Raw genomic sequence first — 15,935 nt, forward strand, 5'->3', positions numbered from 1 at the left:
TTGTGATTATATAAACGAGCTGAAGAAAAAATGTATGTGATACTGAGATATTCATTATGTTTTAGAGCCCATTTCTGAGATCTGCTGTGACTTCCACAACTTTTTTAGTAGCAATAACACAGCTGAATCTAACCCAGGGCAGTGGGAGAAGCGCTGTATGTTTTGGAAGTTTTACAGAAGATAAGATTAGAAACTGGAGTGTGTCCAGATTCAGACAAGAGTGACGTCAGTGTCACAGTGAAAGGATGTTGTTTTCTTGGGTTGTGTTCTTATATGTTGTTTCTCAATATACAGAGATAAACTGTACATGTTTGAGAGGCTAACACTGGATTAAGGAACCAATCACAAAAGAAAAGATTAAGTGTTATGAGAAACAAATGCTTTTCCTTTGCAATATTGTACTTAGTTCTGCCTTACAAAGAAAAAGCTGTCCTCATGGCCAGGCAAATTTTAGGAATACAAAGTCACAGTAGACAAAAAGACATCATGTAATATATTTGGAGGTGAAAAATGCTGTCTTTTATAAATGGAGAAAACCTCGTACACAAGATCAAGTTGGAATTTAAGCATATGGCACCACACTGATGTTATTTTTACTTAGATAGTGTGTCACTAGTGGTGTGCACTGTAGATATTAGCAATGGTAAGTGGCAATGTGAACTTTCCGTGTACTTGCTACTGGAGCACACAGACAGGATCTCTGGAGAATTTCGTTTGTAATCACTAGCACTATTTAAAGAATGTGCTATATGTCTTTGATGCTGTTTTGCCCAGGCAACCTAGAACTGTTACAGGCACACAGAAACATGACAGTTGTGCTAGGAGTCAGATTTTATTTTATTTTAAGGCAATTTGGTACTCTTGGCTTACAGATGTTTGTGTAACAAGTGACCTGAGATACTTTAAGAATGTATGTTGTTGTAATTTTTTTTTTTTGCATGAATGCTTAGCAACAAAATAAAATGAAACCCCATATTCTACTATGAAAAGAATCCATACCTAAGAAATTCCTGGTCTCGTAATCAGTCATAACTCCTGAATTTCAATCAAAACCTTTTTTTCGTGCAATGCATAGTAAAACCATGAAACTGCAACCTACAGATTCTGTACGTACCAAAATTTTTATCTGTTCTGAGGGAATCTTGAACAAGTTCACAGAATAATACTCTGTTAGGGATTTCTAAATATGCAGACATCACCTACAGCTTGGAGATAGCTGTACACAATCAGTAATCAGGAATACTCACAGAAAGTATGTTATGTACTTTTCCTGTTCTTACAATTTTTCTAAGCGTGGACTATTCACTGTTGTCACAGACAGACAAATGGACTGTGTGGATCTTTGGTCTAAGATAGCAAGGCTCAGTTAGGTTTAAATCCTTCTTCTCAGCCTTCAGAAAATTCTGATTCTCTACTCGCTAATCATTATTATCTGAAACAAAACCAAATATAATTTCAGCTCCATTCCAGAGTAATTTTTACAAACCTGCTAAGTAGAAGAGGAGTAGACCTGATCTCACATCATTTTCTATGAGTTTTTGTCACCGTGTGTTCAAGTGCAAGTTCTGCCTTGCAGGTAGACTCTTCCTACCATCCATACTGTTATACAGATGAAGTTTACATAGAACATTGACCACTTCTGTAAAAAAAATGTGATTATGGAAAGTATTAACAATAGAGTAGTTGCACACTGCCCTAAATAGCAGTTCTCTCATGCTCAGTGTTTTTAGAAATATATAAATGATTTAAAAAATCTCAATATGACTAGCTGTAGCCAGAAGGTAAAGTGCAAAAAAATATTGTCAAAGACTAATTTTAGCCTCTAACTTAGAAAAAAATTTGTTTTCTTTAGAGGGAAAATACATATCTGTGGTATGAAGTCTTCTTTCCACGAATATTTCTTAAATATTTTTGTGAGGGAGTTAACTTCTAGTAGATTATGACATATATCATGTCCATACGAAACTGCTGAATTTGTAAAAAGCAGAATTTGAAGGGCAGCAATAGTGAGATTATTTATTATATTCATAATTGGGATTGTAAAACCTGAAGTAATCTTGCTTTATGCAGTCCCCAAGCAAAGATGCCTTTAGTATGATTAGGATCTCATAAATGCCAGTCTTGTAAAGCAAATGAAAATCCTGTTAAGTGTTCATATTCTTAAACCTTTTAAACTAGACTGATTACTTTTTTTGTCTAATAGCATCAAATAGTTACGTATAATAGTAAAGATGTGCACAAAATGGCAAGAGCATGGCATAACAAATTTTGGAGCCAATGATGTTTTGAACCAAGAAGCATACCTTTCATTTTTTGAACTTGCAGACACAATCAGTTATGCATATCAGTAATTAATCAATTTCATGTGTATTTTAACAAGAACTACACGTGATTTGAAACACAGTCACTATCATAACAGTTCAGGGAAGGCTTCTCACCTAATTTTTTTTTTCAGGGGAAACAAAATTATCAGCAAGCATTTTAATATCCTGTTTTCCAAAACAATGCTTGACATCTAAGTCAACTGGAAACACTCTTGGCAACTTTACTGAGTATAAATTAAATATGTAACAATGAACCTATTATACTTCTGTTTTTCATACTGTCCACAAGAATACGCACACAACAGAGGGCAAAGAGAATTATAAATTTAGGAGATTGCTTTAGGCTTGAGAGGTTTTTGTTTTAACTGAGCAGAAGACCATAAGAAACAAGTCTATTCTGCAGAATCTTTTGCATACCATTTTCCTCCTCTGTCACATGAATTTTCAGTGTAAAAGAGTTTCCCATCCTCTTCTCCTAGACCATGTGAAATAAGCTATTTATCACAGATAAGAAGGCTCTTCAGTGGCACTAAAACTGGCTCTTTAGTGGTTTTGAGGTAAGAGGATCAAGCAAGAGACAGTAGTCCTTCAGCACTCTGATACAAAGCTGACAAGTCATTCAAATCACTGAGTTGTAGGGGTTGGAAGGGACCTCTGTGTACCTCTAGTCCAAACCCCTGCCAAAGCAAGGTCACCTAGAACAGGTTGCACAGGACCTCATGAGGTCCTCATGAGCAGATGAAGTTGGTGAGCTAAAGATAAAACGGAAGAAAAAGGTTCAGGAGAAGTGATCTGTCTCTCTGATTTGTATTAGAATTCTATCTCATTTCTCTCAAGCACACCATCACTGTCCCCCACCCGCCCTGGAGACATGAAGTCAAATTCTTGTACACTAGCTTCCTGGACTATGTTCTCTCTTAAAAGACACTCTTCAGGGAATCTAGCAAATATCACTTTTGCAGTTAGTGCGGAAGGCAGCTCATTCAGACTTTTCCAGGGTAAAAGTTAAAAACAAAATCAAATCAAACCAAAAATCCAAAACAACAAATAAGTGAAATCTTTCTACATTGTCAAGGAAAAAATCTGAATTACCCGAAGGGAGTAGTTAATTCTGAGTTTTAAAGACCTTCACTTCCACAGGCGTATCAACCATAAGTTTGGCCTCCAGTTTTAATCCCTTCTTGCAGCAACCCCTTTTCCGACACCATGTATTCTGAAGAGCAATTGCCGTGACTGTGCAAAAGCAAGTAAGGAAGGTTTAAAGCCCTGTCCTGACTGAAAAAGGGCTTTCTAAACTTGCACAAGTACTTGCATTTAACTCTTTTAAGAAAAGTGCATTTCATGATTCTTGTTTTTTTGTCGGAAAACACTCCAAAACATCTCCTCTCATGCAGGTGTGAAAAAGCGATGATATTAATGGGAGAAATTCACTTTGTAGTGTGCAGTTTGAGGAAGTGGCAGCAAGCGCAGAATACAGCTAAAGATACCAGAAGAGAAAGAAGAGCAAAGGTCACTGGCTTTGATTACACAGATAGGGACAGAAGCTGATATCTATAACTTAGGTTTTGGACTTTCTGTTTAGTGTAGTGTGAGATAAAGGTTTCTGAAGTCACACGAAGACACAAAATCACCACTGACTCGGAGTGAAAGAGGAACCAAAAGAAGAAGCTATTCTGACTGTAGGCAACATAAATTTTACACAGAAATTTGTTTCCAGATTTTTCTGTATATTTTCTAATATAAAAAAATCATAAATTTGTAGTAAATCCAGTGAAGGAAGAGAAAGAAAATATTTATCACTTGCAATTGAATGATGGAAGAATTTCAGCCCAGCTGTTAATAAACCTTATAAAAGCAGATATATATCTGGGATTTCCATTATTTTCAGCCAGTGTTTCTTAAGAACAAGTCATGTGTTTTGACTCCATCCATTCTGACTCATAACAAAACACAACAATATTTCCTCAGTACACCTCCAGCACTTGTGCTTTTCATGTAATTCCCTTCACAATGGGAAACCTCTCAACAAATGTAACTGTGGAATTGGAAACTAGAGGGTTTAGGGGAAATCGAAATAAATGGTACTCATAAATTTTTAATTGCCATCTGTTTGCTGCGGCACAAAACCATGGCTTAATCTGTAGACCCATGGGCCTGATGATAACTAGTCATTTTTGCATTCCAGAAAAAGAGAGCATTTCATTTTTTGGCACGGAACTCTTAGAAGTACAAGCAACATAACATTACTAAAAAGGAGAAACAGAGAAGAAAACTAGTGAAATTGCTTTTGACTGAAGTCATGCAGAGCTGTATATGCATAGGATGCTGTTGTGATAGGATTTGTTCTAGCAGTTAGACAGGAAAAAATGCAAGTAAATCAACACAAGCTTACCTTATTGCATTGAAAAACAGTGTTATTCAAATGTGTGCTAAGCAGCTGTTGAGTCATAAGGAAGAGAAGGCAAGGTTGTTCCAACTGCCTACGTCTTACTTTTCTGTTGGAGTGGCTGATAGTATGCTTCTCTTACTAATACCACTGAGCATAAAAAAGATGGATGAAGGCAATAAAGTAAAACATTAAATGAATCCCATGTTTCTTGTGCTGTCATTGCATCACTTAAAAATTTAAGGATGGTGCCTGATACTTTTATTGACTCAGCGTAAGGTCCTCTCTTGATCTCCTTTAGGATTTTTCCCATTTCGAAATAATTTTCTTTGTACTTATTCATCATTTGTGTGTTCATAAATAGAAAAAAATATCCATTTTTTTTCACAGAAGTGCTGTAAATATACAAATGGAGCTGTTAGATAATATGGTGATCCTTCTTGTAAAATAGACACTGCATCTGTAAATCGATCAGATGCAATCAAAAAAAGCAGAATATAGTGTAGAAAAAAATGCAGCTTTTTTAGTGAGGATGTCCAGATTCTATTTTGCAGTAGCAGTGATTGAACAGCTGGGGTTTAACTACCTGGGTGTTCCGGATATAGCAAGCCACCAGTCTTATCCCTGCCTCTCATGTGGGGCTTGAGGCAGTGCCTCCTCGTCACAAAAATAGTAGGAAAGTCGTTAATTAATGAATGCCATTAAACATTGGCTATTTAGGACTTGATTTCTTTCGGTAGTAATTCTGTCGATAGAAGAGAATATCCTAATCCTGGATGTGTATCATGAAGTCCTGCTAGAGACTACTGTCCCATGAGCTCTGCTAGCTGAACTATTTGTACATTTGTTAGAGGGATCATTTAATTCAAAATAAACCAATTAAAGTCCAGTTGTTTAACCCAGCTTATTTTGAAGACAGCTGCTTAGGGACTTCAGAAACTGAGCTAACAAGTCGCTAGCCTCGAGTAGGGATTTTGTCAGCTGGTTCACAAAATATCATCATTTCTTTTGTTGCTTTAGAAATATCCAAGAAAGCCTGCAGTGCTATGAAGCAAGTTCTGTGGCTTCTTTTGGTACTTATCTTGCTCGCTATTTTGCATTCAGAGGGAAAATTCTTGGGATGAATATGATACGCAGTGGCTCAGACCTGTTTGTTCATGGAGTCTTTTAAACAAAATTTTGGAATCAGTTTCCTTGCTTGTAGTTCTGAGCCAGTAGCTCTAGCCAATTTGATTGTCTTCTGTTTTCATTGCGCTTAACATTAAGTCGGAAAGAACAGTTATTGCACAGGCATCTTCTGTAACAAGGCCTGTAAGAGATGCCTGATATTTATGTGATTATTTCAGAATAACCATATCTATTTTAATATAGACTCTGTTATATAATACAGACAATAAAAATTGGTTTTGCTGCTAAGGAGGATGTACCATGAAATTAAATAATATATGGAAATAAATTAGGATTATAGACACGATGCCAGTCACAATACAGTAAATGACTCTTGTCACTAATGGGAATTAAAAGTGTTCAGCAGCCATTCAGTAATTTGCATTTTGACATTTTTTTAGTGATATGGGAATTTCACCTTAGCCATCCAATTAAGAAATCTGAGTCAATAAGCAGAGATACTTTCTGTTATCTTTTCTGTCTATTACTTAAAAGTTTGAATAAACTGAATGAACACATCACCAATAATAATCTCACAGCTGACAACAACTTTTATGGAGGGAAATGCTGTGAGTATTTAGCTTCATTCAGAGACTTGTCATGGCTCATGTTGGTGAACGATGACTGTGGAAGGAATATTTTGCTCTGTTCCTGTAGATATAACTAGATGTTCCTGTAGATAGACATAACTAGATCAATGACTATTTCAGTGTAACTAAACTATGTAGTATGGTTTGTTATTTGTCATGTTGATTTGCTACTTGTCACTAATATTAAGATTCCTACCAATGTGAGATTTATAAGCCCTAGTCAACATACCAACTTCTCTCATGAGAATTTCCTGTCAGTACAAGACAAATCTAATCCCAAGCAATTAAACAAAGCAGTTTGTGTATGCTCTTTCTCCTTCCAGTTCTTATCCAGAATAGAAATTCACCAAAGCCGCAGGTATTTTGGGCTGGAAATATTAATCATGGGTTTTGAAATATGAAACAGGTAACTCAGTTTTTCTTTATTTATACACATCCAATACACTCACAAATACATAAACATTTTTACATATCCAGAGGAAATTTAGATCTAAGGGTTAATAGTTTCCTTGAAATATACTAAATGTAAATAAATACATTCTTGGGTATAATTCTGGACAAATTACCTCTCCTTCCTGCTCCTCAGCATTTTGGCAGAATGATTGCCTAAAAGAGATTAGAGAAAATGGTGTTATTTCTCTTGAGAAATAGCATTTTTCATCCCTTTTGAAGATTGTGAATGCAGTTTCAGATGACCGAATCAACTGAAGAACATATTATACTAACCAACATAGCCTTGCGTCCCATGGTCCTGACTTAGAGCAGCTAGTTCCTTTCCTGGTTGGATAGGTAAAACAGAAACAGTGAGCTTAGTGAGCTAAATTAGATTTCTAAAGGACAGCCACAGAGCTGGTATGAGGGAGTGGGCAGGGCTATGTATCCTGGGCATCAGGGAGGAGAGTGGAAGATAAGAGATCACCTCTTCCTCTGTCAATAGGTTACTGGATTGACAATTTTTATCACACCGTCTTGAAGACTGTGCTGTGCATGGTGTAGTAAATGAGTTAGTACTAATTTCAGTAATTCCATCAACACCGTGACTGACCTAACAATAGTAAAAATAGGCCCCACCTGGCTTTCTTCTGACTAATTGTAAGTCCATGACAGAGCAGGAATTGAACATATTCTCCAAAGCTTGTGCCCTAGTGAGTCACCTCTAAATTACATGCTGTTTTTCAGGGTATACTAAGGTACACTAGAGCCTAACTAGTTCCTGGAAAAATATGTTTGTTCTTGCTTTGCTGTTGTGTTTATTTAAAATAATAATATTTTATAACAACTTAAAGTCAATTAAAATGCTGACTCAGGGCTATACACCCAAAGTACATATTTTGCTTTACAGTGACAAGAGGTTATGACATTTAATTTCTAGCCAACATTTCACTTATCTCTATTTACTGTTCACATGTGTATAGACAGGTCAAATACTACACAATGTCACAGGTAAAAAGAATTATACAATAATATGTAGTTTCTATGAAGATTTTATCTGCATATACACATATGCATGTGTGTATGTATGTGCACACAGGCATATTCACACAATAATGGAAGCAATGGACTAGAAGGAAATGACTTAGTCACTGAGAGAAATCCCATTCTGCTGTAGGCAATCACATTGTGTTCCATAAAATGAGTTGCCTTTTTGAAAGCTTTTATCATTGCTTTCACTGGAAGCCTATTCCAAGTCTTGAATGCTCTATGGGTTAGAACTCTTCTATGAGTAGAAGACCTGAAATACTAATGAGTAATTTTGGTCTCTTTTTTTTCTGGCATTCTTTCTTAGCTTAAGGAGAACTTTTTTGTTCTTGGTGTTTATGCCTCATCAGGATTATAATGATATGCGCTGTTTCCAAAGATCAGTCATATATCCTTGCTGTTTCTATTTACTAGATTAAAAAAATCAAGCTCTCTGAGCCTTTTCATGTGAAAGACAAATTTCATATTTTTCTTGTATCCAAGCAGTTCTCTGGATCTGTTTTAGGTTTTTGAACATATGCATTCAGAACAGTTCCAGGACTGCTGAACAGAACCTATTCCTAATAAAAGTGTATTTGCTGGTGTTTCCTAGGATTCCTTTTGCCTTTTTTCCCACATGCAACACAAGTCAGTTTACTATTATTCTATAATCAACTTCAAGTCCTTTTTCTTTGGCATGTCCAGCTGACGAGCTTCCAGTTTACAGCAGAATTTTAAGACTTTCTGTGTTTTACTGTTGAATGGAAATCAGTTCCTCCCTTCTTCTCCAGTACACAAGATCACTGAGAAGTTTATGAAAACTGTTTTGCTTCTTTCCAAACAGCTGTGTTTAGAAGTTGTGAAACAGAATCTTAAGCCACACACTAATGGAGAGTTACAGAAGTTGTTGTGATAGTCCACATGTATTGGTAATGCTAATCTGGCATTGTGTCTTGTGCTTCTGAAGTAGTCAAAGGATTGACTGGGCAGTAGCTGTTAAATGTAACTTAATCAACTGCATCTACTTCTTAGAAAGAGTTTTTGCTACCTGGAATATGTACACCTATGATTTGATAGCAGCTCTGGCATGACAGGAGCCCAGATCCACCAAGGGAATTTCCATGTTCGGTGTAGTGTGTTTTATTGAGGCTTCACCCTTATACGGAAAAATCAGCCGGTCATGCCTTTTTCTCTTTTCACTGTGTTATTTTATTTATGGCTTAAAAAACAAAAAAATGTCAAAGCAAATGCTTACATCGCTGTAGAATTACAATTAATTTCCAAGGATTGTTTTTGTTATCTATGCTCAGAGAGGTTTCCTCAGAGCAACACCCTCAAAGTTGTTTGGCTAAAGAATTTCTGTCAGACTTGTCCCTGGTCACAACCAGCCCTTCTTCTGTATTACCTTGTATTTTTGTAGTCGTTTACACCATTGCAAGCATGTGAAAGAGCAAAGTCAAAATAACAGCAACCACTTGGATAAGGTATGAGTAAACACAATAATGCCAGACCCTTGGGGGGAAAAAAAAAAAAAGGCAACTTTCTACCGTGTTTTATAATGTATCCCATCTGCATTCCTTTTTCCACAGAACAAGTCTCTGCTCTGCAGGTATAGCATTACCGAAACAATATGCTGTCACATGATTCAATCTGTCTAGTAAACCATAACAGCCATTAAGCATGAACGGCAGTAAAAAACAAGAACCTTATTAGAAAAATAAATTCAGTTGAAGAGAACAAATGACTTTTCTTGAAACCTTGAAATTCTCAACACATTACTCATTGCTAATTTCTGTACTTCCCAGAGTAAGCACACAAAACCTTGTACTCCCTCTGTCACTTGGCAAGCAGAGATGCAACAGATGCAACTGATACGGAAGAAGGAAGCGAAAGGACAACTCATCTTCACCAATTAATAGTTAATGTCTTTTCTTTAGAAAGTGCTTAACAGATGAAATATCCCACAGCATGGTTCAGTGAACCTAAGCCAGCTTATATGAAAACAGCCTCCAACTTAAACCACAGAGCTTGCTTTTGATAGACGAAATACTTCACTGCCCTCCTTCTCAATTTTGAAATGAGCATACTCTTGTGTACACGTTTTACACATCTGATAACTATATGAGATTAAAGACAGTGAGAATCAGATCTATTATCTTCTTTGTGTCTTTAGTGATTTAAAAGGAATCCTTAGAATTGGGTTAATAATGTTTTTCAGATGTTTGAAATTACATCAAAGGAATCATTTGGACTTACTGACATTTCAGGATTTTGGAAGACTAGCTACGTCTTTTTTTTCCGATGTGTTCTCTGAAATAACTGGCAATCCCATTTAATAGTTCTTGACATGCTGAAAATTTTGGCAAGTTCAGAGAGAAATGTCCTTTAAAAATAAGTATTGATTCTGATCATATTGTCCTTAGCAACAGGAAGAAGGGAAAAGGGATGTGGGTGTACTCTTAGAAGTGTTGTAAACCCAGCTGTAAGGATATTAAATTGTTGTGCTACGTTCTACTGTATTTTAGATTACTGCAATTATACAAATCCTCAAAAAATTCAACTACTTCTTTAAGAGCAGTGAATAACTTTAAACACAGCTGTCCATAGCAGTACTACAGATTTCCTGAATCCACCTTCTGCAAAGTCTTTTCTTCTCACCAGATCCAGTCTTTCTGTAAATGACACCGCCTTTTAGCGATAGCATCAATATAACTGTTGGGACTGTGGGCAAAGAATGCTAGAAAGATATTATATTTTATTCCCTTACTAGCTGATGGCTGAAACTCGTTTAGAGGAAATGTAAAGGGTCTGCAATAGGCAAACCCAAAATGTCTTTGGAAAAAAACAGTGCTATGCAGATGAGAACATGACATTTAACAAAGCCGTGCTTGGCTTACTCTCCACCCTCCCCCAATAAAGATTCAGGGGAATAGGAACCACTTTGATCAACAAAAGGGTGGGGAGATAGACACTGGGCAACGTAGGCAACAAGACCAGTTTATATTCTGATCATCAACACCCCCAAAGGAATGAAAGCTATCCCAAAAATCCATAACACTCTTATTGCCAGTTTGCAGTAGGTGATGCCACTTAAGTAACTTAGGTTCATTTACAGTGGGTTCTCCTGGAGGCTGTGTCTAGATGCTCACTAACATGAAAGTTGACTGGAACATCTCAGTTGCTTACTGAAAATTGGTGTTCTTTCCCTTATGATATGCGATAATATCAATGGTAACTTTATCCAGTGATGGCAAGCTTCCTACTGTTCTGAAAGTGTAACATTTCATTTCTTTATATGAATCTCTCTCATCATTATTAGTCACAAATTATACCTTTATGTTATAATTTTTATAGATTGTCACTGAATTCTTTTATTGTGGCAGTAAAGTCTCTCTTCTTGTTTGGTGTTTGTAAGGTAGCTCTTAACCCACTAAACAGATGCTGACCAGCTAGCCTCTGTAAGCGAGCAAATTTTACTGAGTTTGCTAGCTGTGTCCTCAGGAAGGCATTAAATAACCTTAAGAAGCTCCATATTGTTAGGAGACATCCCTGACATAATGATAGCTTAGCTTTTACCAGGGAATTGCCTCCAACAGAAGTTATCCTAAGTTATGAGTAGGTGAAAAATCTTATATTGAGAATTGTCAGCGTAAATCTACTTGTTATTAAAAGATTTCAAAATATTTACAGTAAGAGAGGAAAATTTAATGTAGAAATAACTGGTTTATCATTTGATGTTTGGAAGGCATTCTTCAGGAATTGTTTTTAATTCCTTATTAGTTCTAATATTAATAAGCAGAGGTGAAAAGCTGTAAGTTGGCTGTTGAGCCAGCAAAAAGTCAAAGGACATGTTCAGGGAAAGGTGAATATGCTTTGAGCAACACAATGTCACTCTCATTTTTTGTATAACATCAGTTGCAATGGTGTCATTTCCATGAGTCTATTAGCTTGGTTTTGCCTTGACTTTGAGCTGTCATTCCTGAGAAATTATATAATTGATTGACAGTGATAGAACATAGAAACTCCACGATTATTTCACAGAAGTCATTATTTTCCCTAATAACTTTTTAATTTATCTGCTTACTCAGTATTTCTCATGTAATCCCCAAAAGATATTCTTCATAAGAAGTAAACCAAGACCGTTTATTTAAAACAAACTTGTAAATCCTATTTATCTGACATTCTTGAACAATCCAATTATTTTCAAAATTATTAATAATTATTTATTTGTTTCATTGGACCCTGACCCTGCATTTTGTTGACCTTCTGTGACCCTCTGTGTTTTAGTTAAAATCAAGTTTTTTGCATGAGTCCCTTGCTTTAAGACTAGGACTTAAATGCATCAGTGCTTTAATCAGCAATCGCAGATCTTTTTCTTTCTCTAAAATAGTGACATCATACAGCTGAAATACTTTCGAGAATTAAACCTAAAATATTCCTCCGACCTTCATCACAAAAATTTTCTATTCAACAACCGAAAATCCTCTTCTATATGCAACAGTTATACGCTGAAAGTATTCTAACAGCTCTCTAACAGTGATGGAATCCTGCATCCTCCATGATCAATTAATTTGTGCCTGCGAGTTTACGAACGTGAAAAGGGAAGGAGAGAAAAATCTGGTTTTCATTTTTCTGAAAGCAAGAAATGGCAGCAAATGAATATTTACTAGAAATCTTCATGCTTTTTTTCCGTAAGAGCACTGTTATTAAAGTATATGAATAATGCGTATCTTGGCTGTGACAGGGATACTCCATTATTATTGAGTGATGGGGGCAGCTCTACCAACACAGACAGTCTTAAAACATTTTGAAAGGTCTTGTGTAGCTGGGGAAGGAATTTTAAAAGGGGCCTCTTGTTGCTTGGAGTAGATTCAAATTACCTTGTTTTCATATCACTTCACACTAGATGTGAGCAAAATGTTTCACTCAAGTAAGTAAAACAAGAGGTTAACTGGTATTTGTGAACAAAAGAGAATCGATGGATTAGTGTGGCTCATGTGCTGCATGCTGCTAAGAAAAGAAAAACATAAACAGAACTCTATATGTAAAACACACGAAGTAATCCCTCCGCTCTGCACAGTGATAGCAAGGCTTCAGTTAGAATGCTTTGCTGAGTTCTGTGTTTTGCTCTCCAGCATAGCTGGAGGACTGGCTGAAAAGCAGCAGCAGTGATTTGGAGCCTGGAAACCAGGATCTGTGAGTCACAAAGAAGTTAATTGGCTTTTTTTGTCTTAAAGAAAAGAAGACAAGGAATATGGTGTGGAGAAGGAATGTGGTGAATAAACTATTAGCAAAGAGGAAGGGAATGTGTTTTCCTCATTTGTTGTAGATGGAATACAAAATAATAGCCTTAAATTGCAAAAAGAGGGAGTTATATTAGATATGTAGAAAAACTTATAGGAGTAAGAACAGTTAAGTCTTGAAGCAAAGTCTTGGGGAACTGTGAAGTTGAAATCATTTAAGTTCTTTAAAAACAGGTTTAACAAGTGTCTGTCCAGATGCATATATATTAAAGCAGAAGTCCCTACTACCTCTGTCATTCGGTGTTTACTTACAATGCAAATTTTAGGCACAGTGAATGAATATGTGAATTTGCATCAGATATATGGTATTAGACCTTTTTTTAAAACCAGAAACATTTAGTTAAGGAATATTTTCGATGTTAAATCTAAAACATAAGTTGAATTTTAATATAGAGTTTTACTCAATTTAAACATATATTACTTATTTTTGATTCCCATAAAATTGTTAAATTGATATGACATTGAATTTTAATTTGATTAAAAATAAACAACCATCGGGGTGAATTTTTGTTCAAAATTTTGTCTTGAACAGCTATAGGAAAACCAATTGCTCAGACAGATCTATTTCATGCAAAAATATTAACTCTCCACATGTTCTATAATTCACCAGGCAACTAAGCCAGCAAGTGCCTCTGTATGTGTGTGTGAGAAGAGCAGAATGAGCTTTATAATAATTTGTTATGAGGCATTGGCCAGAGGATTTGAATTCTCACAATATTGCTGCACATTACAGCAGTGATCTGTGTCTTTGCCTGTGCAGTTCAGCCTGGCTCGTTGTAGCGCTACTATTTATTGTTCTACCCACTATATTCCTGTTTCCTCTTGCTGTTTTTTTTCCCAGAATGTCAGGCAGTATTTTGTGCATAGCCAGTTAACTCCAGAGTTGTGGGAAGAACTGTCCATTAGCTAAGCTTGATAAGGTTGTTCCCTCTCGCCAGCAAAGCAAGAGGACTTGGATTTCTGGGAAGGAACATTTGACAAAAAAGCAATATCTCATGGGATGGAAAGAAAGAAAGAAGGAGATCTCAGTTCTGTCTTGCAATGAAGGCTGCTTAGATTGTAAAAGTTCTGCAAGAGATAGGTCCTAGCCTGACTGAGGAGGCAGTGTGGTTTAACACAGCAGCCAGCAGCTAGGACCACATAACCCCTCACTTGCTCGTCCCCCCCAGCACTGGGGTGGGGAGGAGAATGGACAAAAAATAAAAGTAATGGATTGATATAAAGACAGTTAAAGATGACAACAAAGGAAATTATAAAAATATTAATAATAATATGATTATGATGAAGGTGATGATGATGCATATGCCAAAGAAGTGATAAATAATGCAATTTTTCTTACTGCCTGACAACCGATTTTGCAGCCAGTCTCCAAACAGCAATTGTGGAACTTGAAGATTTCGTGGAATTCATGGATTTCACAGAGCCTAGCGATTTTATGGAACTCGTCAAACTCATGAAACAGTTGAACTCACAGAAAAGTTCAAACTCACAGTAAAGGTCAAACTCAGGGAAAAGTTCAAACTCACAGGAAAGAGTTCCTGACCCCGGCTAACCCTCACTTATATACTGAGCATGACATCTATGGTATGGAATATTTCCGTTGGCCAGCTTGGCTTAGCTGCCTGGTGATGCTCCCTCCCAGCTCCTGCATACCTGCTCATCATCCAAACATGGGAAACTGAAAAAAAAGTCCTTGATTTCTTAGCAACAACTAAAAATATCAGTGTATTATCAACATTCTTCTCATACTAAATCCAAAACACAGCAGTTACTGGGAAGAGAATTAACTCGATGCTAGCAGAAACCAGGACAGAAGATCAAGGAATGAATGGATGCTTACTATGAGAAAGAGAGATTCCTACCTTCAGCCTCCCAAAATAGCTCTGTCCTCTTGTCCTTTGAAGTAAGGTTGTAACTATTGATGTCATGATACTTTGCGCAAGTTCCGTGAAGGCTGAGTCTGTACCTACCATCATTAGTATGCAAAGAATATGCAAAACTCATGAGTCCATGGAGGGAAAGAAAATAAGGAGGGCAAAACTTGAAGATGCTTAGTATGTTTGTTTAGTATGTACACTATGGATGTGTCCCTAAGTCTAACAAATAGCAATAAAGTTATTTTTGAGATTAGAATAGGCTCAAGTTATCCTCTCTTACACTTTTACAATTCCAATTATTTCATGAGAATCATCCTGGAGAAACCGGAAAGATAATTTTGTTCTTTCTCTTTTGTGGCAAATATTTTTCTGTAACACACACTGAAGATTCAGAAAACTACTGTCATGTGTGCCATATGAAGAGATTCAGTTCACAGCTTTTTGATCATTCTGTAAATAATACTAATCTTTGCATCTCAAATTGTTCTTCTCCGCAAGTGAGATGTGAAGTTCATTACATAATTTCAGATTGGAGTTAATTACATGTTCCTGCTGATTAAACACCTTGGTTTGTTTTGATCCTGCTGCCTTCAGAACTAGGTAAATGCAGCCGTGGAGTCTGACTAGTTGGGTTAGGTTTCAAATTAACTGCTCATGAACAATTATCTGCTATGGATTTATTTGTATGGACAAAAAGACTGGAAATGCATCTACACATTGTTCTTCTACCCATTTCCCCTTCTGATTCAGCTGATCTCCCAAGAGAAGCACAGCAAGAGTCTGCCTTATTTCCACATCCATCTATGGAGTGGCAAATCTGTCAAATTCCT

General features: G+C 36.4%; 1 protein-coding gene and 1 long non-coding RNA gene across 2 annotated transcripts in view; one reads left to right on the forward strand and one right to left on the reverse strand.

Moving 5' to 3' along the window:
- Positions 1-15,935, forward strand: part of LOC142361458 (uncharacterized) — a 68,879-nt gene that overhangs the window by 44,602 nt on the left and 8,342 nt on the right. The window lies entirely within an intron of this gene.
- The window catches only part of GLRA3 (glycine receptor alpha 3), a 113,935-nt gene continuing 105,006 nt past the window's right edge, over positions 7,007-15,935 (reverse strand). Inside the window, exon 9 of the mRNA XM_075421738.1 lies at positions 7,007-7,073. Within this exon, the coding sequence (XP_075277853.1) occupies positions 7,050-7,073 (24 nt within the window). The 3' untranslated portion in view covers positions 7,007-7,049. The remainder of the gene's footprint in view (positions 7,074-15,935) is intronic.

This window comes from Opisthocomus hoazin, chromosome 5 (genome assembly GCF_030867145.1).
Source record: "Opisthocomus hoazin isolate bOpiHoa1 chromosome 5, bOpiHoa1.hap1, whole genome shotgun sequence".
Lineage (NCBI taxonomy): Eukaryota > Metazoa > Chordata > Aves > Opisthocomiformes > Opisthocomidae > Opisthocomus > Opisthocomus hoazin.